Here is a 26565-nt window from a genome sequence, read left to right on the forward strand (position 1 = left end):
CTGCCCTGTGGGACTCTTTCAGCAAACTTTTGTTATGTATATCTAAGCTGTTCTCTCACTGGTAAATTGTTTCATTTTTCTACCTCTCAAATTTTGTTAAATTTTTGTTTTCAGGCTGTAAAACTGTAAAAGACTACTTTGAAACTATACTCTTTCTGGCAGATTTGAAATAAATTATATCTGAGCCCTATTAGGTTAAAAATAAAATAATCTGACTTGCAATGTGAATAGGACTTGAAGATTTAGGAAAATGTAGTGTGGCGGGAGATGATGGCATAACTTGTTGGAAACTAATTCAATGTTAAATAAGTAAAATATGTTCAGAAGGTTGTGATCAGCGACACAGTCTAGTTGAAGACCTGTAGCTAGCGGTGTTCCCTGGGATCTGGTATTGAGTCCGGTCTTGTTCAACATCAGTGACCTGGACAAAGGGAGAGAATGCACCTTCAGCAAGTTTGCTGATGGTGTCAAATTGGAAGGGGCATCTGATACATCAGAAGGCTGTGCTGCCATTCAGCAAGACCTGGACAAACTGGGGAGTTGGGCAGAGAGGGACCTTATGAGGATCAGCAAAGGCAAGTGTAGAGTCCTACACCTGGGAAGGAATAACTACATGCATCAGTACAGGTTAGGGTCTTACCTGCTGGAAAGAAGCTCTGCAGAGAAGGACCTGGGTGTCCTGGTGGACAACAGGGTGACCATGAGCCAGCAGTGTGATCTTGTGGCCAAGAAGGCCAGTGATATCCTGCGGGGCAGGGAAGACAGGAAACTTCTAGAGAGAGTTCAGCGGAGAACCACAAAGGTGCTGAGAGGCCTGGAGCTCTTTATGAAGAAAGACTGAGAGACTTGGGACTGTTCATCCCGGAGAAGAGAAGACTGAGGGGGGATCTTATAAATGCTTATAAATATCTAATGAGTGGTAGTATAGTGGATGGAGCCTAGCAATGCCCAGTGACAGGGGACTGAACTAGATGACCTCCTGAGGTCTCTTCCAACCCCTGTGATCCTGTGAAAATTAAATATTTTGTGAGCATGTGGATATTCTATATCTTGATCAAAGCTATACATTATTCTCTATGAATGAAGAGTTATTGTTAATAGCTGTGGTAGAACAAGATGTTTCTAGATTTTTTTTAAACAGTCAAGTGAAAATTCTCCTAATGTTTTTTTATTGCAAGAGTTGTAAGCTATTTCTTTTTTCTTGTTAAATTCTCTGCGTTTTTTCCATCCTCTCCCCCAGTGGCAATGTTGAATCTTCTTTTATAAGAGAAGGATCATTATGTATAATCAAGCAATTTAAACAAATGATCTCTTAGTTCAAGGAGACATATACTATAATATAAACTTACTGAAATGAAATGCTGTTGTTCAAAACATATCACACTATTTTTGAGTTATTAAAAGCTCTCTTTACTTTGATTTTGAAAATGGCTTTGGCTGCCAGAAGTTTGGTTGAGTTTTTTGTTTAGCTGATTGCTAGCCTATAGCTGGTGTCTTGATGGCAGTACAACAGTAACAGAGATCAAGGAATATTCATTGGTGCTGTTTCCAGCTAAAGTTTAAATAAAGCTGATTAGCCATCTTTGAGTAATGCAGTATTAAAAACCCAGCTATGTCAGCACACATGCTATCAGGGGACAAATCTGCAGCTAATAGTGTTACTGCATATGAAGCCAGTTGTGGGTGGTGTTTTTCAAGTGGCATGGATGTGGAAGGTGATGTTTCCAGGTATCCTGATCTGTGGAAAGACAAACAAACGTCCAGCCTCGAGTGCAATATCCACTACCTCATTCCCCTGAATCTTGAATAAAAGAGATTACTTGATTAGTGGCTGGAAGGCTGGATGTTGGCAAGCTCACCTCCCGAGTGCGGTCAAATTATGATGATTATTTCACTTATCTACAATAAATGTTTGCATCTGCCACAGGGACTGTTGCAAAACCTTGTCCTAACAAAAAAAGAAGACTTCCCATTTTCAGACAAATGACTTGCATGATGGAGAAGGAATGATGTCTGCACTGTTATTGATTACGAGGTCGGCTTTCTGATCAATGGGAAGTTTTACATCCACTTGACTGATGCTCACCTTAACAGCCCATCCCTGAAACCAGTCAGCACTAATACGAAGTGATGGTTTCCCAGAACACTGTGATGTCCATAATGCATAGAGAAGGGATGTAGATAGTAAATCCCCTCTCTGCAATATTATAATTTAAAGAGCTCTTTTGTCAGTGTGACTTGGAGTCGTTTCTGTATGCATGGCCAAAGTATGACTATCCTGAGAAGCAGGAATAAGCATGGGCTGAGCACAGACATTTCTGTAGGATTTCCATAAGATTGTGCAACTCAAACAGAAAATCAAGAGAACAGAGAAATCTCATTAACAGGGAAAAAATACAAGTACGGATAGGAAATATATTGGTATTCAAATTTGTAGAGGAACTCTGCTTCACTGACCCCTTGGCTCTGGGTGAAATTTTCCTGGGAAAAAGCATTAGTTCAGCTAATCCTGATTGCCTCGAGTGTAAATTAATTATCAGAACATTTTTTACGGTGGTCAGATTGGAAGAAAGTTTTCAGAGGTAGGAGCTTTTGTGCATCTTTTTTTCCCTTTCAGTTTTGCTTTAAGAGACTTGCAGACCATGAGAGGCTGTGATAGAAAACAGTTGAAATCTGGGGGAACTTGTCTTGCACACTGCACAATTACCAGCACAACTGCTGTTTGTCCATGTGTGAATAACCTTGCACCCACATGAATTCCTGATGTGGAAAGCTCCCTCTGAGTGTCATTTCATAGTACCCATTGTGGTACCTTTCACTTTGGACAGTGAGACTTTCCTCATTCTTCTTTCAAGGACCATACATTTAGTCCACCAAACTTGAACTTTATGCAAGTTATATTTCTTTAGGGAAGCTTTTGTCAACGTACTTGGTTGAGCCATGTTTGGAAATGCCCACACCCTGTTTCCCAGGCTCAACAGGACTTCTGGAGACAGGACTTATGTTCTTGGCAGCCTTCCTCCCGACAGAGGATCAGAAATCAAAACAAGCAAATAAATATGACAAAGAAATGTTACAGAACACAAAGCACTGACAAGAGCACTTGTCAGAGAGGAGTAGACACAATATAATCTGCCTCCAAGTAAGGATGGGCTGAGCTGATGTTATTTCCCACAGTCCTTGTCCGTAGAATTGGGATTTTAATGGTTCTGGAGGAGGCATAGAAGGGGCTGTAAGGACGAAGATGAGGGTGTTTGCTGCTGCCCTCCATCTGAGGGAGGGCAGATGTTTTCGGAGCTGCTGCCTGGAGCTTTGTGCTCATTCTCAGCTGGATCTCTCCTGTCCTGATTTTGGCTGGGCCATTGCTCATCTTCTTCCTAGTAGCTCTGTGTAGGATTTGTGATGAAAACAGTGCTGACAGCATGTGGGTGTTGTGGCTGAGGCTGAGCAGTTCCTGCACGGAGCCAAGGTCCCTCCTGGTGCTCGCCCTGCCCACCGGCACATGAGTGGGTGTGCAAGGGGCTGGGGTACCACTTACCCTGTGCGAGGACTGAAGAAGCGCGTGGCCCTGGTAGCCACTACAAGTGTGTACGTTTCCGTACACACATTTGCAGAAGGGGCTGCCTGCAGTAACGTGGCCGAATTCAGAGCCTTGCTCGGGCCTCAGCTCTGCTGGCTGCGGCGCGCCTGAATGTTCACCCACGGTGCAGAGCGAGATAAGTACGTGTCCCTTCAGCGTTTTATGAAACAAAGTAATGCAGATATCTATAAGTGAGACATGACATGAAGCGTACAGATAGTAAGTTTGGAATAGTTCTGGGAGTTAAGAATTTACATGTCTTTATTAATTATTAGATGTTATTAGTGAGTGACTAAGGAACTGGGAAGCTCTAAGCGTTCTTTTGAAGTAGCGTACCCAAATTAGGCTAAATAAATAAATAAATCTGAAAATGTCGGGAAATGTCTGCTCTAATGAATTTTCTAAATACACAAATCACACTTATTAAATCAGTGGATCTTTTAGCTGTAAAAATATTATTACTGTTACACGGGGGAAATCCATTCAGAATTATAAAATATTTGGAAACTCTTTCTACATTTCATTTTGGTGGAAAGGTTGTAAGATTAATATCAACAGAAAAGAGCATGAAGTTTTAAAAGCCAGCTTTCCCCCTTTTGTATGTGTGCCAGTTCTCAATAAGAACTGTGTTCTCCTTTCAGTCTTGTTTAAAATAAACTGTGTGCATAACAAGACATTGAAATTTATTTATGGTATGTTAGCACTAAGGACAGGTTGTTAAGGGGTCATAAAAAATATTAGTTTCCACTTTATGGAAGCCGTGCTGATTTTTCTTCAAATTAAATTTGATGCTACGAAGGGATATATGTGATGTATAAAACTTTCTCTCCCTCACTGTAATTTCTTTCACCGTTACGCAGCCAACCAATGCTGTCTTCCGTGGGGACAAATCTCTGGTGGAGAACTCCCCCCAACCTGGGCGATACCGGCCCGCAGGGGCTCCATGTGCGGAGCACTTCCATGGGCTCCCAGGCATTCTTCTCATGGCGAGGGAGGTGCTGGATTCCCCATGTATGAGCTTTCGGAGCTGCTTTTATCTGCCCTTTATCTACGTTTCGCCCTATGGTATTTAATTTATACCTGTTGTGTGTTCTTTCATCAAAATATTGAGGCTTGTACACAAGAAAGACTGACCTTCCTGTTAGCATCGAAGAGGCAGTTCAGAAGGGTGTATTGTTTTATTATTAAAATACAATTTATGAACCAGAAATGATCATAGATGCAAATTTATACTTTGCACATTTTTTTTTCTTAATAAGAATATGTATATTTTCATCTGGGGAGAAAGCAGCATTAAAATGAGAGTGCCTGGGGAGTGTTGCCACACACACACACGCACACATGCCTGCATACACAGAGCCCCAGCGAGCTGATGCTGAGCACCAAGCTCCTACCCGTGGCCCAGCCTGCACCTCCCAGGGTAGCTGGCCCCAGCTGTTCCCAGCGCCAGCACAGTTGTGCTTTGGGAACTTGTTTCCTTCTGACTGGGACCAGCACCACAGAGGAGGGCAAGGGGAAATAACACCACTCACCAGATGGGTTTTTCCAAGCCCTCGCAGCTCTCGTTAACGTGGCTGGTCAGGAAAAGCCTTCTCTCTTCCTCTTCCTGTGCTACCTGCTCTGGAAACAGAGCTGACTAGTTAAAAAATGCCCAAGTTTGAAGGAGTAGCAGTAAAAATCAGTGTATTTCTTGAGGCCGAGATGTAGAAATCTGGCTGAAGGTTTTCTTCCAGCTCTGGCGAGCAGCCCCACTGGCCACTTGGGCCAGTGGCAGGGCAATGGTGTAGGTGTGATGGGCAGTGGCCATCGGCAGCAATGGGGAGCAGGCCGCTCCTGATGCACGTAGTCTGCTGCCCCCAGGGCAGGAAGTGGGGTAAGGGGTTGCAGCCCACTGCTCAGCTGCAGGGTTTTGTGGCCGCTTCTGTATTTCCCCAGGTTGGTTCCTACTGCCATATAAAAGTTCGTGTAAACCAATTTCAAAATGCTCCTCTTTCTTTGCACCATCAGTTTGTGTTAGATGTGAGCCCTCAGTGTCCTCATTAGCTGCCTCAAGACAGGGCCAGCCCATGTAAATTATTTTATTAGGTGTCTTGTTTATAGAGAAACTTTATAGCCCAAGTGTAAAAACAGTGCTCTTTCCTGTCTATTTTTTCTTTCCTAGGGAAGCAAAACATGCAATAGCTCTGGTGTGGTGAGGCTCTGCACCCCTCACTGTGAAGCCCAATGTTTTTGAGCTTTGCAGTGCTCCAGTTTCATTCCAAAACTTCACTTCGTTGTGGCCATTTCTTTGCATTTGGGAAACTTTGCGGCTTGTAAGTTCAGCCCCAGCATTAAGATCCTGGCTGTGAGTTGTAGGTGTGCTAATTCCCCCTTTCTCTGCTTTGTCAAATGAATTACTCCAATTTCAACATGTAAACGTTTTTGTCCTCCAACAGCATTCCAGATGGAACGAGAACATTTAAACTGTTGGTTGCTGAAGTCAAGTGTACGGTTTTATGAGCAACATGGGGGACGTCAGATTCACCTGTTTTCTTTCACTTGAGCTGTAAAACGCCTGTTTACTCATAGTAGATCTATTTCTGAAAGAAGGCGCAGACACTATGGTGACAGTTGCCTTAGAAATGCACATAATGAGCAAGAAGCGTGCCCGCAGGCAGCCGGTGTTCACTGCCTGCAGCCCCTGCCCTGTGCCCCCACCATGGGCAGCACACCCCAGGGCGCTCCATCCGTCTGCATCACTGCCAAGTGCATTGGAGGGGCTGGGGTGAGAGGTGCTCCCCAGTCTGTAACACACCCAGACAGGTGTCTCCTGGTCCACTTCTAAGAACTGTAAGCTTTGGTGTATTATACGTGTAAGATGCTGATCCTGAGAGTAAACTGAAACGTTGGCTGCATTTTATTACAAAATGCACTCATATTTATTTACATAATAGATTTTGATGGGGAATGCCTATCTTCATTGGAGTCTGTGAATTAGAAACAAAAACTAAATGTGAGAACTGGGAATGGATTTTCTGGGGCTGGTGAGTGAGGCACGTGGATCGCGGGAAGGGTGGTGATGAGCCGCTATGTGAGTCCTGCAGGCTGCTGCCTCATGGCCAGAGGCTTCTCCTTTGGGTGCTCCCCTTATCTGCCTGCAGTTGCACCAAGTTCCACTGCGGTGTCTGAAGGCCCAGGCCTGTTAGCTGCGCGCAGATTTACGGCGCGGGCTTAAGCTAATGGGTACTTATCAGGCAGGCTGTATTTGGTGATCGTCCATCATTTGCTCATTAAACAGTGTATCTAAGTGATTCTCATTTCCTCCCTGCCATGTCTGGAAAGGAGGAAACTAGACACATTATGATGGAATATTAATGTCCTAGAGGATTAAGCCACCCATAATTAGATCTTCTTTGCATAAACCTGCTAGTACTACCTTACTTTGTTGTTTTCCTCTTCTTAATCATCACATCTCTTTCTCTTCCTAAATCTTTTTTCATTTCTTGCCCAATTTTCCTTTGTAGTGCTATTCCATTTGTCTCATCCTTCTTCCTTTTTCTTTTCCCCTGACCTACTGAGCACAGCAGCCCGGGTTTCCCCACTCCTCCCTCCTCCACACAAAAAGGCTGACTTTGCCAGCAGAAACCACGCTCCCTGCCAAGCTCTGTTACTGACTTTGGAGAAAAGCAGCTAGAGAACTTGTGCAAATCCAGGCTCTGAACTGCCTAAATAAGCCGAGTCAGTAAACTCTCATGTCTTATTCCCTAGCTTGCTGGCCCATGAAATCACTGGTGGATAATGATCCTATTTAAAAGGAAAAATGCTGGTCAGGTGCCACAGATGGCTGATAGGACTGGGCTTCCACTGGACTGCACTGAAAGCAGGGAACTTGTGGATCCTGGGGTAGGGTGAGGAATAGCATGGCGTATCCCTTCCAGCTGCAAGGGAAGGAGGATACACCGGACACGGTCACTGATACTGTTCCCTGTGCCCCACAAACCCTCTCATTTCCACATAGGATGGGTCAATCTCCCTGCAGCACTGTAATCCTGGCTTGGGTCAGCTCTGTGCCTGCAACAGCACCAAATTCAGCTGGTTTTCATCCTGCTTTCCTTCCCCATTCCTTGCGCATTTGTGTGTTTTGCAGACTTGTGCCTCACAGGTGTTCCCAGGTGGAGAATCTAGCAGGAGTACCTAAGCAGGAGGTAGGGAAACGTTTGAGACCAGCCAGGAGGTAAGATGAGCTGGCTTCTCCAAAGCAGCAGTTTCCAAGCTTTCCCCCTCCTTGTTGCATGCCACTGCCAGCTGTGGCAGCCCCTCTTGGGCAGGGTTCTGTGCTGCAGGTAGAGCAGGATCGGGGGCGTCCTCTCCTCCTCCTCCAAGCCAGTGCTGTTAGCACTCAGACTCTAGGATGGATGCTTTAGCTCAGGTTTTTGGCATGGCCCCAGCCAGCAGCATGCCTCCTGGCTGGTCCCTGAACCTCTGTAGTCATGGCAGTTTAGTGAGCATACTGGGGGGTTCTTGTATTACGGGAAGGATTAAAATGGCCTACAAAGCCCATGTGATAGGGTAAGGGAGCACACGCATGCTATCTCAGTTGCTGAGAGCTGCTGCTCACTTGTAAAGCCTGACTGCATCTAGAAATCAACATCTGGTTCAGAAGTGTCTTACTTTGATAAGGTTAACTTATTTCCTGGGAACAATAAAGTGTTAAGTAAGCACTATGGCTACTAATGAATGGAGTGCAGATAATGGTGGCCCCATAAATGGTGGCTCTTGCTCTTGGGGAGGTGGATGCTGTATCCTGTCAGAAGTTTCTCTGAGCACAAAAAACCCAAATCTTTGTGCCTGCAGCACTCATGACCTAGCAATTAAATCAGCGTCCTTGGGGAGCATCTGAGACAAGCGGGCCAAAGGCAAATATTTGGAGTGTGTGGGGGGGTGTTGTGTCACAATGTCACCCCTCAGCTACACTGCCTTTGCTCTGGGTCCCCATCCTCCTTGCTCTGGAGGCACAGCAAAGCCACAGTGCTGGGGAGTAATGGAAGCAGAAGCAGACTCTGGTTTGGATGCTGTGGTCCCCCTTTTTTTTCCTAGTGGCTTGCACAGTGGGCTTGGCACAGTGGCCTCACTTCAGTGCAGTTTTGTCAATGAGGCCTGGGACTGAATATCCGTCCTCCAGCCGGACTGGCCCCATGGTGCTGCTGCATGGGAATCTCCCCAAAGTGCTTCAAAAGATTATATGGAGGGAGCAGGTAGAGGTGGCAGTAGGGGTGTAATTACAGAGCAACTTCTGTTGTTGCAATCATGCAGGCATGCAGTGTAATTTGGGGAGAAAATGGGGTGAGCTTGTGAAGGAAAACAGGAAGCATCCAATGAAAAACATGTGTAGTGCATCTGTGAACATTCTGCCCAAATTTAGCATTAGTGACTTTGGGTGGCTTCATTTTTCAGTGCCCAAGATGAAACGCTTTCCCTCCCACACCGTGCCAGTTCCCCGTGGTGTTTCCCAGCTGCGGGGCCGTGCCATGCCCATGGCCTGCTGGCGTCAGAGCTGCGGGACTGCGCCTGTGGGCTCCATGGGGAACCACATGGACACAGGCCTGCTCCCTGGCTTTGGTCACTGCGATTGGCTGGTGTGTCAAGAAAGCATATTTTCCCGCTAGTGAAATGGGAGTTATTTTACTGTGCAATGTATTGTGGAAAGTAATCATGTTGGATGCTTTGTACTTCTTCGTGGGCTTTTTTCCTCATTACTGCTGCTTATATAATAGCATCCACAAAGTGAGTGTTAATGCAAACTGGTCACCTGAGTCAAACTAGCTTTCAAGGAATAATGGCCAAAATGCTAAGGAACTGAACCTTTAAAAGAAAAATGAACCAAAGAGAATTTCTCTCTAGCTGATACTGTGGGCCAGGGGCCATTCTGCCTCAGCTCTCAATAGCAAGAGCTGGGAACCACAGGCAAACCTCTCAGCTCCTGGTTGGGCCCATGGAGGAGGGAGGAGCAGAGGCACAGTGAGACCGGGCCCCATCTCTGCTGTCATACGATGTGCCTGTGACAGAGCCTGAAATCCCAGTGCTTTGCTCCAGCCACCCAACCCCTCCTTTCCTTTTGTTAAAAACACATTTTAGAGAAAATAAAGTAGGAAACAGTGTCTGGCCAAAGTGAACGGCAGCGTGCAGCTGGAATCACTGATGACCAGCACTGATCTCACATACTGCAACTTGGATATAACTGAATTTTGTGCCTTTGTGTATTTTTAACAGAGTATTTTTTTCTCCCTCCTTCTGTTAGAAAATATAAAGAAATACAAAAATCCAGCATAAAAACAGTAATATAAAAAGCTATGCAAGCAAAACGGCCAAATAACAGACAAGAATAAAATAAAATTTAAAAATTTCAACTTGTCTGTTTTGAGTTAGGTAGATGAAGCATTATTTAGTTTTGGGGCAAAACCCTCCTGACTTTACGTGGGTGTTAATGGATGAATTTATTTGTATGTGAGTGAAATTGTACTTTTGGTAATTACATCCAGAGTTTTCCTGTTAAAAGATGGGTCAACGTAGAGACAAGATGGCGGTTCACAGAGCACAAAATGGCGGGTGAGCCGCTGTGGGGGAGGAGGTGTGATCCAACGGGCCCCGCCTGCCAGTGCGTCGTACCCGTAGTGGCTGCAGGAGGCCCACGGCATTAGGCCTTTCTTACTCTGTCTCTCTGGAGTTGTCTCACATGGCCTCTAGGCTACTATGGATTTCTTTGGCAAAAGTATATCTGTGTCTGAAATAGGACTTCAAGCAGAAATGGCAAATTTTCCCCGCTAATAAACCTGCAGTCCACCAGGCTGGTGCAGTGCCCTTCTGTGCTATGCATGCTGCTTGTGTGGGCTGGGTCCAAAATCGAAATTGGGCAAAGCCCTGCCTGTGTAAGCTACCTCCTCTGTTCCTAATGTCTCACTGATGTCGTCAGTGACACCGGCCTCACAGACAAGTTTATAGGATGCTGGAATTCTTCAAAGGAAGGGAAGGGATTGGCAAAAAGCATAAAATCAAGGATCCTGTGGTGCAAACATGAATAATCAATGCAAATAATCACAGGAGCAGGTTCCAGGGCTGGGTGCACAGATCCCACCCGGTCAGTGGCGCCTGTGTTTGAGGCTTTGCAATACAGCTTTGATTTCATTTGCGGAACTACTTAGAACTTGTATTCAAATCCAGCAGTATTTATATTAAAGGGTGAGAGGCTGTTCAGTGCAAGGAATAAATACTTTTCATCAGGAAATGAAGACCCATGATTTAAATTATTTTGGTGTTGTGATAGAGTAAGCAGATATAGGTGATCAGGTTTTACAACAGACGAATTTCTGCAATTACTGCTTCCAAACGCACGGCCTAGCAGCAGTGGGGCTGCCACTGGCCTCAGTACCAGCAGGATTGGGCTTGCTGCTGGCCTTCCTGTTGGTAGCTGATTTCTTCCTTACTTGTAAGAGTGAGATGAAATTTTATAACTCCTAACAGGCAGGCTGTATACATGTCGCCTATGAGTGCTGAGCACCTGGCTCTGACAGCTTTCATATCATGAAGCCTTAAATGCACTTATTTATGACTGCCATATTGCAGAACTTGCTTGAATGTTATAATAGTATTCTTTTAAAACTCTGAACATGGAAAAAAACTATTGTTAATGACATAAATCAGGCAATTTTCCTCTCATCGGACAGTTCTTTACAGTGATCTGTTACAGCATGAATTTCAAAAATGAGCTCTGCATTTGTAATAGCTATTTTGTACATGCTAGTTGTTGTGAATATGCAAGATTTCAAGTGTGCATCTTTAGTTAGGGATAGTTAAACCTCAATTAAAATTTCACATGAACCTGCCCAGGAAGAAACTGCAGGCAGAAATCTCATACTTAGGTTAGAATGTAGGGAAAAACTCTTCACTGAATTTCCACCTTATGAATTATTTTATAGAAAGCAGTGAGTTCTCCTTTGGTGGTGCAGTGGTCTGTTAGAATACTTAATGCTGTCATGGACCTAGTTTTCTGATGACTTTGCTTTCTAGTTGGTTCTTTATAGCAATCACAACATATTTTTGTTCTTTTTCAGTTGAAGAGGGCGAATCTTCGGATTTTGCTTTGAACTGGGACTCATCAGTGACTCAATCAGGTAAATATTTTAGGTTCTTCTGATTGCAAAAACTGCCAGAAAGCTGCCCGGCTTTTTACAGGAACTGTATTTTGTATGTCACATTCCTGTCTCCAATCCAAGACTACCCACTGCAACACAATTTTTATATCAGTTCCATATGGTCAATAAAATCTATTACATACAGAGACTAATATACTCTTATCCTCTGGAGAGCCATTCCTCCTTCTTGTGGGCACACTGAAGAGGGTTGTGATTTCTCCAGTATAACTGCTTTGAAGTTTTTTGCAATGGGCACTGTTGCACATTCATTCCAATCTAATTACATAAAAGCAGCTTTAACAGGAATTTTAAACTTCAGTCTCAACTGGAATGTGTGTGTTTCTTCTCTCAGAGGAAATTGGAAAGTACTGTCAGAGCTGGAGGATGAAAGTGGTACATTGCCATGGCAGAGAGATTGAACACGCAAAGCAGCTTTTGCTCTCTTTGATAGCAAGAGCACTTAACATGTGTTTGGAATGTGCTCATTTGTATTGCACTGAAAATGTGAATGAAGAGAGGTTTAAAGCAAGCTTGTGTATAGCTGTGTAACATGTATTGGTAACACAAATGTAATAAGCTGATCAGCTTGTGTTTAAAGGTAGGGGGAAGTAACCAGTTACGTCCCAGACCTGTGTGCCATGTGTGCTGTTGTTTTACTGTCTTTTACATCTCTAAGGGTAACGAGATGGTCAGAATGCTTTTGACTCTTGAAGCTGATAACTCCACTTCCATGCCCTCCTCTTGGGACAGATGAGGGTGCTCCCAGAGACTGGGCAGTGGCATGGGAACCATTTTCAAACTGAGCATTAATTTGAGAATGGAGAGGTGCTGCCTTCCTGTTCTGCGCAGGCTGTGTGGCACTCAGCAGCAGAGCAGCCTGCAGGAGGCCTCTGCTATGGCAGCAGCATCTGGTGGCTTGGCATGGTACACACTGCCTCAGCACGGGGCTCTATGGAACAGGCACATCTTCCTGGGTGCAGAGCTGTCCTGGGGTCCTTGGGTGGCCAGCATTGCCCTCGGGGCCCTTTTGTGCCTGTGACACTTCCCCTGCTGTCCCTGGGCTGCCACCAGCCCTGAGTCATGTTCAGCTCTACCCAGGCTGAGGTTCCAAACAGCAAAAGTAGCAATAGCTTCTGTACAGAGTGGGAGCTAATTTGGGATTTGTGGACCATATTGGTGACTAGGCTGTAGGTAGCAAAGCCTGTTAAGAGGCTTTTCCCAAGTCAGTAGGGTCTCCTTCATTTCTCCTTATTTCCTCCTATAATTATAACCCTCATTCAAGATGTCAGATGTGAGGTGAAATGTTTTGTATGTGCGGTTTATGGCAGCTTAAAGAAATGGGTGCTAATTGCTGGGTTTTCCTTTCAGTATGGTCAGTAGGCACGGGCTTCCATCTGACATGAATGTCAGGGTACAGCTTGTTCTGTAAGCAGAGGGCAGAAGCTGCAAACTGGCTCACAACTGAGCAATGGTGCAGGCAGCGTGGAAAGCCGCAGTGCATAGCAGTGTAGTGTAGGAGCTCTTGTGCAGTACATGGCCCTGGCTGCAGCTGGTAACAGAGGCTGGCCCCAGCCCATGACACCCTCATTACGTTCTGTGATGATCTTCCTGTTTGTATTAGCTCCAGAAGGGTGATGCTGAACTTCAGCAATGGGTGAAAAACATGATTCAGCTTCTCCTTTCATGCCCCTTCCTTCCCCAGCCCCAAATGACAAGACTGCCCCCCCTACAGAAAAAACATTTTAAAGGACAGAAAATGGACTTGTTAAACTCTGAAACAGTTGCCAGATGTTTCAAATTAACATATTTCTCTGTCTTCTTCTCCTGGATGTCTGCACATCTCTGCGCGCAAACACACACAAAGTGACTCCCGGACAGTTCTGCTGGTGCTTGGCAGGCTGCTGCCAGCATTGGGTGAGCATGGGGCAGTGCCAGGCACTGCTATGTGCAGCATTGTTTTAATTCCATTCCAGCTGGGGGAGAGAAGGTGCTTCTGCTCCTGTAGCTTGCTTTGCTCACTGAGCCAGCACAAGGAAGGCTGGAAGTGCTCTTGGTGAGGCCAAGAATTGAAAGAATGCAATGAGATTGTCCCTGCTGCAGGAATTGCTCTACGTGTCCATCAGGCCCATTTGTAAGGGGCGTGCTGCCAACTTCTTCTGAAGTTCTCATCCTCGTTTTTTCTTAATGCAGAACAAGAAAAGGCCCTCCTTGGCCTTCTCACCCCGAGGACCCAGCTTGGTGGGCAGCCCCTGTCCCAGGCGAGCAATGCAGTGGGGAGCCCCCTCCCCTGCTCCCTCCGCTCTGCCCTGCCTGGGGCTTGGTGCTGCCTCCAGGCCAAGAAACCAGGGCTCTGCCTCTGCCTGACTGGACCCTCACTTTGCAGACTGCATTGCTGTTGTAGTACATCACAAGAACATTATCTTGAGGAGCAGCAAGGGACATTTTAAAGAAGTAAAAAGTCTTACTAAATATATAGAGAATTTAAGGCATTTTAAAGACCTATGGAAGCATTTTGCATGGGGATTGCTGGGGAGTTTCTCATTAGCCTGGCTGCTGGGCCCTGGGGAAGCTCAGCCAAATTGTCTGGGGCACACAGAGCAGATTCTGCATTCTCCTTGGGATCCCTGCAGACCTAAAAGCCTGAATTTTTGTGTCTGCTCTTGAGGAGATGGAGGTATCTTTGCCAGCAGCTGCAAGCTAAGATACTGAGTGAGGGCCTGGGGAGCAGGGCTGGTGACCTGCAGTGGGTCCTGGGGGTGGGTGGCACTGAGTTTTCCTGGGCATGTGAGAGCTTGCTTTGTCCAGGATGCTATGTGAGGGTTTGAATTGCCTTCTACTATTTCTTTTAAAGTTTTTCTAATTTAAGAGAGGAGAAGGAAAAAAAAAAAAGCAGCAACTTTTGAGAAACAAACCACAAAGTAATACAAAACAAACCCCAGCCTGCAGTCACTCCTCTCCCTCTCTTCTGCTTCGCATGACATCTCCCAGCAATGTAAATCTCACCTCTCACTTGGTGCCTCAGTACAGGAACACCTCTGTGCTGCTCGGGGACCAGCAGAGCCTGCGTGGTGCTGAGATGGCTGCTGATGTCCGACGTATGGCATCTCCCTTAAATGGCAGAACTCTGGAAAAAGCCTGTAGCCACTCTCTAAATGAAATCCTGGGGTCCTTTACTGCTACAGAACTTTGAGGAGTTCAGTAACAACTCAGCAAGCATTATAAACCTATTGTCTTGCATATACTCTGAAATTGCTTGTCCTGAGTGCCTTCATGGGCTTGGACATCTAAAGGCTGATTTCATTGGTAAATCAATACTACAACATTCTGACTGCAGTACACAAAGATTTCCAAAGAAATAAACCCTTGAACTGTATTAGCAAAGAACAGTTTGCTAATAAAGTCAAGAGACTTTGATAACTTTTCTTAGTTGCGCATTTTTTTTTCAGTCTGTGATGTTTGGTTTCATCTGACAGATTTCTGGTGGCAGGAGGAGCTGTTGGTGGAGGCGTGGGGTTCCCATGGCCCAACCAACAGCCTGCGCCTGCAGCACCTCTGGGGCAGACACAAAAGCCACAGCTCTCAGCAGAGTCCTGGCTAGCATTGGATCTGACTGGGTGTCTGGAGGTGCCAGAGGGGCTTGGGGTCTGCTGCAAGGGAGAGCAGCCCTCAGATGTGAACACAGCTTGTGTGGCAGTATTTAAATCAGCAGCACACACCTGTGTATTATGGCATTTCCTAGAAAATACTTACTATTAAAAATGTTAATTGGGAAAATTATAGCGATAGCACAGAGGAGGAGAATTAATTTCCATGGTAAAAGAGAGGAGGAAAAAAAACTCATTTGGAAAGGAGCTACGGTGTGCTCCCCTCCATCTGCCCACCCTTTCACTTTGAAAGCAAATCTGCTTAAGAGAAGACAAGCGAGGTGGTGAGTCGCGTTAGGGTTGCTGGACTTCCTCACCGTGAAAGCCAGAGCCCAAGGTGCTGCAGGTAACAAGGGCTGTGTTCCTGCAGCCCTGCAGTGCTGGAAGGACTGCCTTTGGCACCACTTAGCCCTGCAGGAGCCAGTCATCAGAACAGGCAGCAAGGTCCTTGGGTTGGTCCCAGGTCCTGTGAACTGGGCAGGGCCCCAGGGCTAGGTGATGTCCCCATGGGACGATCCTGCCAGGACTGAGACCTTCCTGGGCCCTCATCACTTGTTCAGCTCCCACTGGCATGCCTGTCATGCTGCAGGCCCTGCCTTGGTGCCAGCTGGGTGCCCTATGTAGCTCCTAGCTGGCTCTTCTGCTCTGCTCCGTGCTCCTCCTCTGCCTTCTGTTCTCTTCTCTCTTCTGTGGTGCTACCTGGTCATCTCATTCTCCACAAGCAAAGGGATGGTCTTAGATGAACATTTTCTGTGATTTCAGATGAAAATTGCATCTGTTGTTTACATCAGCCTTCAGGGCATAACTAGCAGTAATGGGCTAAAGTAGAGTGAAGGAGATCCTGGGCTGAATATCAAGAAACTGCTCCCAGTAGTGAGATCTAGCAGGCTCTGGTATTATCTCCCATCACTTCAGTCACTTTCAAACCAGACTGGACACAGTGCTTGAAAACATGCTGTAGGAATGGCCTTATGTTGCAGAGGGATGGATAAGATCACCTGATAAATCCTTCTCATCTCTAATTTATCCAGCTCTGCCACACTCTAGATTTGCTAATATCCTGCAGATCTGGGGACAGATGCAGACTGAGTGCTCTTGCAAAGCACACTTTCTAGAGCTTGTTGCAGTGAATCACATCTATGTAGGATCTCTAAGCACTTTACAAATGCTAATCAAGCCTCCCAACCAAGCAGAAAGTATTCCTGCTGCCCCATCCCACGTGGCTTTGCCTCCGCATTATGCACTGTGCCGTTGAACATCTTGCCTGAGCTGTGGCTCCTGGTTGTGCTCAAATCTTCTCCTTCAGGACTGAGGCGTTGCAGGTCCCAGCCTGCTTTGGCAGGGCCAGGGGCAGCCACAGCCATGCAGCTGCAGGAGGAGGCTGCGGTGGGTTTTCCCTTGGTGGAGGCGGATGGCTGAAGGGAAGTCTCCTGGTAAACAATTTATTTGCTTTTTTGTAGAACCTCCTGCACTCCTTCAGCTAATTCACTCGTTGCAGTTGTTACTGGTAGCTCAGAGCTCCAAGCCTCAATACATGTAAAACAAGAATGACAGAATATATTGCATTGGCCTGCCGCTTAAAGGAGAAAAATCAATACAAAAATAATGCTGCAGTGGTAGATCCCTACTAATCAGTCACATAGAAAATAAAGCAAATTTTGCCAGCCGTCAGAATGGGATTTTATAAACTAAGTTGAAAAATAAGGAAAACAAATGGAATAAACAAACTACTGCTCAGTTATCTGGAGTGTGTAAGGACATTGATAGGGAACTCTGCAATGAGGAACTGCACAAAATTTGTGGTGCTCTGTCCAAATAACCCTTGCTTATTCAGTAAAGGAGACTCAAATCGTTTGGGTTGGAAGGGACCTCTAGTGGGTCTTGTTCAACATTGACCTGCCTTGTAAGTATTGAGGTAACCACTGCTTCTGAACTCTGAGTTAAATTGTCTTTAACTGTTAAACTTACTACAGAGCAAGAGTGTAAGTATGGTTATTGTAGAGTACGGATGTGCAGGAAAAGAAGGCTAAAGACTCATGAAAAAAAAAATTTGAAGCTAATATGGCCTGAAATTTCCCGTATTAGAAGATACATTTGTATTTCTGTCCTTTAGCATCTTAAAGCAACCTTTGCAGGTGTGGCTACAAGGAATTACGATGTCACTATCAAATGAAGCAAGCTCAACTCATAATCTGATATTTATTGTCTGTAAATTCAAATGAGAAAACTGCAAAATGGGGGAACTTATAATGAGATTTGGCTCTCAAATCTCACTGTGTCCACGTGAGACCCATGGCTCTCATGGGGAGACAAGCAACCTGTGTCCTGTCAGGGCCGAGCGGCAGTGTGGCACAGATGTGCCAGATGTGTGCGGGACCTGCAGGATGGGATGTGCATGGGTGCAGCACCTGGCGTGCCCTGCTCTTCCATTAATGCCCTCATGGTGGTCATTGCTGGGGTGCCTGTGTGCCCACCTGTGTCACCCACTGGGCCCCCTTCCTCGCAGGGTGGCTTTGGTATTCATTAGTAGGAATTATTAGACGGCCGCATAATGCTGAGGAGAGGAAAAACCCGCGTGCTTTACTTGGAAGTGCTATCCGTGCTGTATAGAGCCCTGACAAGATCAAGGCTCTAATTAAATTATCTGGCACGTGGACAATTCTGTTGCAAGATCTGCTGAGTTAATGCATGGCTGTTAGCTGGTACAGGCACTGAATCAGGAGCACCAATGAGACTATTTGCAGCCTGCTTTAAAAAATTCTAGTGCATTGTGAAGCCTGTAACGTTAATTGCCAGTTATCACATTGTAATTGCTGTAATTCTTTGCAAGTAAAATGATGTGAAGGATTCAACATTGCACTGTTCCTACCACTTCACACGTTGGTGATCCACTGCGTCCTCTGCTCAGAGTTTTGCTGGGTATCCTGAAAACCAGACAGCTGCTGGCAGCCCACTCCCACTCCTGGGCTTGCTGCTTCGCACAGGCTTTGGGTGCAGTGGGGCTGTCACGCGGTACTTGCACAAAGACAGCACGGCAGCGAGCCTCAACCGCTGGCTGGAGCCTTGGGCAGTGTTGCCCGGCCAGGAGCCCCAGCACTGCCCGCCTGCGCCTGCCCCACGCAGCTAAGTGGGCCAGGAGCTCCTCCGGGTGGGATTAGGGGGACGTGTAATAGATGAGAGATCAAAAATGTTAATTAAGAAATGGTCTCTTCTAATAAGATGCCTTCAAGGGCATGGCACCAAAAATGAGGAAATATCTCATTTTGGCAGCAGCGCTGGGGCTTAATGAGGCTGGGGTGCAGGGTAAGGGGACGAGGACTGAAGGCCTCCTGCTGAAGGCATCTCCTTCAGAAGGAGGAAGTCAATTAGCAATAAAATTGTAAATATAACAGCCAGAATGGCGTTACTTCAACGCTACCCAGCAGAATGTGGGTTGGGCGCATGCGCTTCAGCTTGATGTTTTCTTGAGGCTTTGTGAGTGATGGAGATGGGCAACTTCAGTTCATCGGTATTTAAGCAGCAGAAGAGAAATTTGGCTGAAAGTAACCACTTTTGTTGGAAGCTTTGGTACGTCTGAAGTGAATCTGTGCAATGCATTTTTCTGACTTAATTGCCGAGATAGGGAAGTCTGCACCTTTGCTGCGGGCACAGTGTTTGGGGAGCGCTCGCTGCTCTGCAGAGGGGCAGAGAGGCATAGCCTGGAGCTCTCGTATCCAGCCCCTGCAGAGGGGAGAAGCTTGTATTTTATAAATAAACTGGTGTGCAACTGTTACTGTGTTAAAAACCCAAAGGGTGCTTTTGAGGGCTGTGATGCTTATTACATCATTATAACTGAGGAAAACACATTCTTTCTTAAACTTCAGCATCCTCTTTGTGAGTCCACTCTTAGGTTTTCTTCTAGTAAACTCATCAAAGACCCCAAAAGGAAGAAGCAGGCATTTAGCAGCTCTTTCCCTTGCAGATGGATGGTGGGATTCCATGTCCTGCTTCACCCCCCACTCCCGCTCCAGATGCCTCAATGCTGAAAGCAGCGGTGTCTGCAGCAAGCTGTTTGCTAGCACAAAATGGAGGGACACTGTAGGCAAATTTCTTCCCTCTCAGTTGGGAGCTTTCATTCAGATAAAGAAAGCCACCGGTACAGAAAGACTCTCTGCGCAGCCTGTGTGTGGTTTAGGGCTCTGGCTGTTGTTTGAACCAAACGAGAGAGAATTCTACATTTGATAGAGATACCAAGAGCAGGCGCTGTCAGCCGGCGTCCATGTGCACACCAAGCCGGTCTCGACTAGAGCAGCCTGGCAGGAAAAGGTCCTGTGACAATGGGATGCAATTCAGATTTGCTGCTGTAGCTGAGTGTTTTATCTTCATCTGTTGAGCAAGTCTGACAGGCACGGGTGGAGCAGGGGAGGTGAGCAGTGCTTGTCCCCTCCCACATCTCATTGGGAAGGGCCGGTCACGGATGTGGGCTGCTCCCAGCTCAAATGACATTGCACTCCCATGCCTGCTTTTGTCAGATGAGTGAATATGAGTGGTTGTTTCCATTCACAGAAGGAAAATCAGGGACCTATTTCTTATCCAAAAACTTAAATCAGATCATTTTGCAGTTTAGAAATGTGTTGGTTTGATGGGCTGGCAAGTTCCATCTTTACTCGATTTCACTTACGTTTTATTGTTGAAACAAATGTGCAGTCTGAATTAGCCTTCCCCCAGGAAGGGTTACATCAAGCCTTTTTCACTGGCACATCATGGGGATTGAGAGAGTACCAGCAGAAAGGTCATTTCCTTTTTCCCTATAATGAAGTTCTCTTAAAAATCCTAAAGTCAACTCATTGGGGGCAATTTTGAAGACACCGTTCTGAACCATTTTCCTCCAAATAATTTTGAAAACTAATTCAAAAGAGCTGTCCGTAGCCTGTCGTTGTTCTTTCAGCAGCAATAGGGAAGACTTTAGTTTTGCATTGTTGGTTTAATCGTGGGGATTGTAGGAATATGGTCACTTTGCAATGCTGTCATTAATTTGTCCCGGATGTCTGTCCCATGTAGAAATTGAAAAACTGGAACTTAAACTTTGGTAGTAGTTCATGTTGGGCTGTTTGTGTTTAGCACACGAGTCCAGGTGAACATTTATTCTGTTGAATGAATGAGAAATGTTCTGCGTTAAAAGCATTAGGCTCCTCTGCCTTGATCGTATTAAACAATATACATTTATTGCCAAATTTCCACAGAAGCATATACGAAATCAGCAGGGCTAAGCAGGTGTAACTGAGATCAGAATTTGGTCTGCAATCTCATGGAAAAAAAAGGGTTGTATGGCAAAAATGAACTTTTTCTGAAGAGGGTGAATCTCAGGCTGAGATCTTGTGCAATTTAGCTAATAGCCAGGTTGGTACATTTTCTGAAAGGGTGTTGTAGATGTACACATCTCTTCCTCATCTTTTTCTTCATGTATTGTGTGTTCAGACAGCTGCAGTGCTGGAGACATGAGGAATATCACCTCTGAAAGTGCTCTTTGCATCTCTGGGCTTGTGTTTTGACAAGCAAGTACAGATGCTTCTGTATAGCTGAATTAAATTATGTTCCATTTTCCACTCTTACTTCCAGAAAGACATCTAAGCAGATGATGTGGGGGCTTGACATTTATGCTGCTTTGTGTGTGCAATTGAAATAAGAATTGGTGTTGCTGTTCCTCCAAAATAGTTTATAGAAATCCACGAATACACGGAGCCCTCAGCTGAGGAGCAGGCGCAGATCCCTGGGGCCGGCTCTGTGGGAGCGCCCGGTGCAGCTCGCCCTGCAGCCAGGTGGCACCGAGCACAGCATGGCTCGCTGTAGGAAAGGCTGTCTCGTACGGTGAGGTTCTCGGGGTCTCTTTTTCTTAGTTGTCGACAAAAAAATGCAAATTCAACATCAGGAGCAAAGTCGAGGCTGTGTTCATGCAAAGAAGTGTCCCTTTTTAAGATGGTTAATTTGTTGTTATTATTGCTTTTTACCTAGTGCAAAGTACAGAGGGAATGGGGCTTCTAAAGAGCATATCAACTAAATTAGGGTTAATTAGAAGTTCTCCCAAATAGCTGCTGCTTCATCAGCATCAGAGCAACATGTAAATAAATCTAATTTCTCTTCAGCTAAACTCTTTGCAGCCTTAATTACAGCTACAACACCCTGCCCCCTCTCTTTCCATTAGTGGGAGAGGATCACAGTGGCTCTGTGGCGAGCACGTCATCTTTCCCAGGAGCCCCTCGGGGCCGAGGAGAGGTGGGGGAACTGCGGCACGTCCAGGAGAGCCCTGCTGGGGCTCTTCATAAGGAACTTGAGAAGTGGAAAGCACCAATGGAAAGACAGAAAGATCACTGTTTTGGAGAGACTTGTGTTAGTTAACTACACAATCCACATAGTGGAAATCCTTTATTGGCCATCTTAATTTCTCCCCTCTATTACTCTTCTGTTGCTGACAGCCCTAACTTCAGGTCTGGAAACTGGGAAAAGCACAACCAGGAGGAGGTGTCGGCTGGAGGCTGGAGACGCAGTACCAAGGGCTCTCCCAGAGGGACGGCTCTTCCTTGGTGCTCCAATCTCTGGCCCCACAGAGGCTTCCTTTTATTCCTAATTTTATTAAAGCTGGTGAGTTCCTTATTACGCAGTGTCACGTTTCAGCCGATCCCAAATTAATAAATGAGCAGCAGCAGAATAGCGTGCAGCACAACTCTAGCAGCATGAGCCGCACAGAAGTATATTTCACTTAACTCAAATTTAAATACTCTGCTTTGCTCGATTTAATTACGTGAAATTACTGAATTAATGGCTTTGCCAAGTAAATCGTGTAGGACTTCAGAGTTCTGTAGTGGGAAAGAAATCAGAAACATGAGGTACATCAGTTCTCGTGGGCAAGCTTGTGTTCTGCATGTGTTAAGCGTGAGTCGGCCCGTGGTGGAGCTGGCCAGCTGGGATCATGCGCTGCTTCTGGCCTGGGGCAGAGGCTCGGTCCCAGTCCTGGTCTCACCTCACTCTCCCTGCTGGCTCAGTGCCCCTGTGGGCAGTGGAGCTGTGCCGTGGCTGCACATGGGCACCTCTGAGGGAGCCCTGACCATGGGCACCTCTCTGCCCTTTGTTCCCAGAGCTCTGAGGACGTCAGGCGGTGTCATTCACCCAAGCGTGTTTTTCTTCCTGCACCAATATGTTTTTGCCTCCGTAGCTCCACCTTTTCTTTCCTCTTTGCATGGATTTCATCCCTGGGTTGTTGGCAGCTGGCCAAGTGCTGCAGCTCTTTCTCTCTGTCACAGCATTCTGTTTTTATCTATAAAGATGAAAAAAAACGAAACAATGACTACAAATGCTACACATAGGCTGTGAAAGGCTGTATCTTCAGCATGGGAAAGGGGACAGGCGCACACTGATGGGAGTGTTTCAGGGTTTGTGGGTGCTGGGGGAACTCTTGCTGCCACCCGGCTCCGCTGCCCGTGCGGGGACCTGCGGGGCTGGTCCTCGTGTGGGGGTACAGGACTGCATGGTGAGCCAGGCTGTGGGTCTCCGGGAGCTGGATCAGGAGATCAGCAGCTGGAATTCTGAGCAGAACCAGTCAACGCCTTTTTTCCTTTCATTTGATACGCAGCTGCAATAACAAGCCACATGTGAATTTTATTAAGCCCTCCAATTTTTCTGTCTGTTCAGGGAGCTATACATTTGAGCTTTACAGATACGTGGCTTCACCTTAAAGTAAAAAAAAAAAAAAAAAAAAGCTTTGTCATGAGTACATGACATTGAATTACAAGGTGATGGAGATGTCCCATGTTAAGTGTGAGCAGGTTTCCATGGAACTGCTGGAAATGGGACACTTGTTTTCAACAGAGACTTGAACAATATTACAGTTGAGCTCACATTTAGGTAAATAAAATAAAAGTGCTGTTTCTGTGCTGAAAACTTGCATGGATTTTGCTAGGTTATAGCAGTCAGTACTATCTAATGGTTGGAGCCAAAGAGTTAAAGCACATCTTTATGAAGAAGTGTACTTTCCTTTGAAGTTAATACTTGCTGCACACTAATTTCCTCATGCATATAAATTAATTCTAGATCAGTTTTGATTCAAACCTAATTATCTGAACTGAGGATGGAGGTTACCCCCATTCAGGTGCACCTTAGGACTCTGGGAGTGGACAACAATGTCCTGCTCTCAGATGTAGATTGTCCACGACAGCTGTGTCCTGAGTAAATGGGTGAGGGTTTTCTGCAGGTAGTATGTGAGAAGTTGGAGAGCTGTGCACAAAAATGCGGTGTTTGATTTGGATACCACCGAGCCCTATAAGCAGAGTGCTGCTCGGTGCGGGCCGAAGGGCGAGGTGCTGCGTGGGTGCTGCTGTCTGCAGCGTGCTGCTGTGTGAAGGGGAAACTGAGCAGATGGAGCGGAATCAAGGTGCGGTGGGGAGGGAGATGCCCCTTGCAGGATCCTCAGTCTTTGCTCTAAAACCTCTGCAAGGCACCTGGAGGAAATTACCCCCCAAAGCCTGTGGAGAGCCTGTGCACAGCTGCCTGCAGGGTCTGGGATCAATAATGCAAGAGTGTCCCGGAGTCGGATGCTATTTCAGTAATTAAACATTTGGCACGGCCTGGGCGGCTCGGCTCTCTTCCTCTAGTTGCATGCTTTAAAATTCACTTACAGTGCATTTTGTGGCAGGGAAGTATTTACATCCCACATTTATAATGTTAAACTGGTTGCCAAACACTGAAGAGCTGATAAACACTCTGTGCTGTTAACACTATAAAGAACAATCCCACTGCTACTCGCATGCAAATAAATAATAATAACTTTGCTGGTTGTCCGCTTTTCGGTGTATAAATGCGTTTGTCGCGTAGCATTGTGACATCTAAATCATTTCAGTAAAAGCACTAGCGATGCTGAAACACTACCTGCAGGTATGATTAAGAGTAAATTTTCGTGTTTGGTATTATTTTTATGATTTCCTTCTCTGATTATTTTTTAACGCTTTTAAAATGATGTGATGCTTAATCACGATTGCTGGGTTTCGCTTTTTTTTTTTTTAATTTCACTGAGTTATTTTGCCTTCCTAAGGATTAGCCGACAGGCTAAAAGTTACTATAAAATATTCATTAAATCTTTTCTTGCGTCTGCTACAGACGCAGATATCTTTTTAATGTGGCCGGTCAGTTTGAGGCTACTACTTTTGTTACTATCCATAAATCATTAGCAAGTATTTTTAGTGTCATTGGTGAAAGGTTAATAGAAGCCCATAATTTTCCGATACGTCCTTTTGATTAGCTGCTCAAAAACTTCACTGAAAAGGGGATGTGAATTGTTCCACACTGAAAACTGGAGACTGTGTCCAATTTGTGCATAAATTGCAATTGTCTTTGTAATAGGCTCCCAGGAAGGTGTGGGGCTGCATACACGGTAACGATTTAAACATAAACTGACCCTTGATGAGGGAGCTGGAGTTTCAGCTTAATGCGTTTCTGCAGTTTTCCTTCGCCTTTGGTGCCTTCAAATTCTGCACAAATAATTCCTCCATAACAAGTGCCTTTTCAGAAGATGTATGCTGCTGACAGTTAATATAGAATTATTGCCCCTGAATGCATTTTTGTAATTACTTCCCAGAGAACTGTCTTTGTGTTAGAAGACATTTCACACTTTAGTAACATAAGTGTTTGGGGAGAACAAGAGTAATAATTACAAGCAGTCTTTCAGTGAAAATAAACGTAAAAATTATAAAAAAAGCTAATGTTAAAGTTGGTTAGAGACAGCGAGGAATTTATTTAGCGCGTTATGCATGTCTGTATGTTTTCCAAGTTTAATAACCCTACAGTAACTAAACTAAAAAAAAAAAAAGCAATAAAGATCGGAGAAACGGTTTTCTAAGTTTTAAGCAATAATGAAACTAAAAACTGATTAAAAGTGACATGCTACTAGAGACGGTATAAAGAAACTTAATCTGAACGCTCCTATAGGAGATTTCTGCTATAATGGAAAATGAAATGACTCACAGTTTGATCAATAAAAAAATTAGCAGCATTTAATAAAAGGTTTCTCTGTCACATTGACTAAAGGATGTTATGAAAGCCTTCAAGTGCAAGAAAACCCAGATTGTGGGGTGAGATTGTGCATGTGAGTGAGTGTGGCATAAAAGCTTTTGGCTGAACAAGGCCAGTGGGCGCCAGGTTGGGCCCTGGGTGCTGGGGGCTGCCATGCTGGCTTAGCCGAATGGGCGCCTGTTGCAGTGTTGGCGGAGCTGGACGGGCGCTCGTTGCCGTGTTGGCGGAGCTGAACAGTCGCTAGTTGCAGTGTTGGCGTATCTTGGGCTGCCTGCTGACTTTCTGCACGCCGCCTGGCTCCCCATGGGCAGTACCCATGGGGTACTCCCTGGCTCCTCCCAGCAGTACCCTATCAAGGCAGTGGTTCTGTGTGAGCTGGGAAAGGCGCTGACGCCTGTCCACCTATTTAGAAATTCAGGTTTTAGTACATGCTGTGGTGTAACACAGCTCTTGCGAAATGTGATAATGTGTGCTTCCTAGCAGTCTCCGACTTCTGAGTGTTTTAGATGGTGTATTTCAGTAGAACCTACACTTGGGTCCTGCGGGCCACTACCACACTCTCGCTCCTCCCTTGCCTTTGCACAAAGCCCTGGCAGCCCAGACCTGCTGTCAGCGTCAGGCAAATGACAGCTTGGAGGGGTGGCAGCGGCCAGAGCCCTAGGAGGGCCTGAAGAGGTAACAATATACAATTTTCATGGTTCAAGGGTAGCCTTATCCCACTGTTCTTCATTACAGCACTGCAGCGAGATCAATTTTATTAAGTTGTAAGTCTGAGGAGGCTAGCACCATTAATACGAGCTGGATCACGCCGGTTTGGGCGGTGTGCGCCTCTCCCTGCCGCTGCGGGCGAGCTGCCTCTGGTACCTGGCCAGCGGCTGGGATGCGGGTGTGTTACTGGGTGGCTTTCTTGGCTGGAGCAGGGTTTTGGCACTGTGGTTGTGGAGCAGTGGCTGCAGTATCTCACGTGGGGCTGTGGCCCAAGGGGAGGCAGCACACAGATGGCCCTGGGCTCCAGAGGCAGCTGTGTAATGTTGTTGCTTTCTGAAATGCTGAGGAGCCACAGACCGGCCTGCCCCACAAAGCCTTTATCCTATGGGAAGTCTCCAGCTGAGGCTTGTTTGTATTATTGTTACTG

The 26565-nt window shown here is 45.9% G+C and overlaps 1 protein-coding gene across 4 annotated transcripts in view; it reads left to right on the forward strand.

Annotated features, from left to right (window-relative positions):
- Positions 1-26565, forward strand: part of ZNF423 (zinc finger protein 423) — a 234897-nt gene that overhangs the window by 56356 nt on the left and 151976 nt on the right. For all 4 annotated transcript variants that reach the window (XM_021408570.1, XM_021408568.1, XM_021408572.1 and 1 more), the window contains one exon: positions 11668-11727. In XM_021408570.1, coding sequence (XP_021264245.1) covers positions 11668-11727 — 60 coding nt within the window. The remainder of the gene's footprint in view (positions 1-11667; positions 11728-26565) is intronic.

This window comes from Numida meleagris, chromosome 10 (assembly GCF_002078875.1).
Source record: "Numida meleagris isolate 19003 breed g44 Domestic line chromosome 10, NumMel1.0, whole genome shotgun sequence".
Taxonomy (NCBI): Eukaryota; Metazoa; Chordata; class Aves; order Galliformes; family Numididae; genus Numida; species Numida meleagris.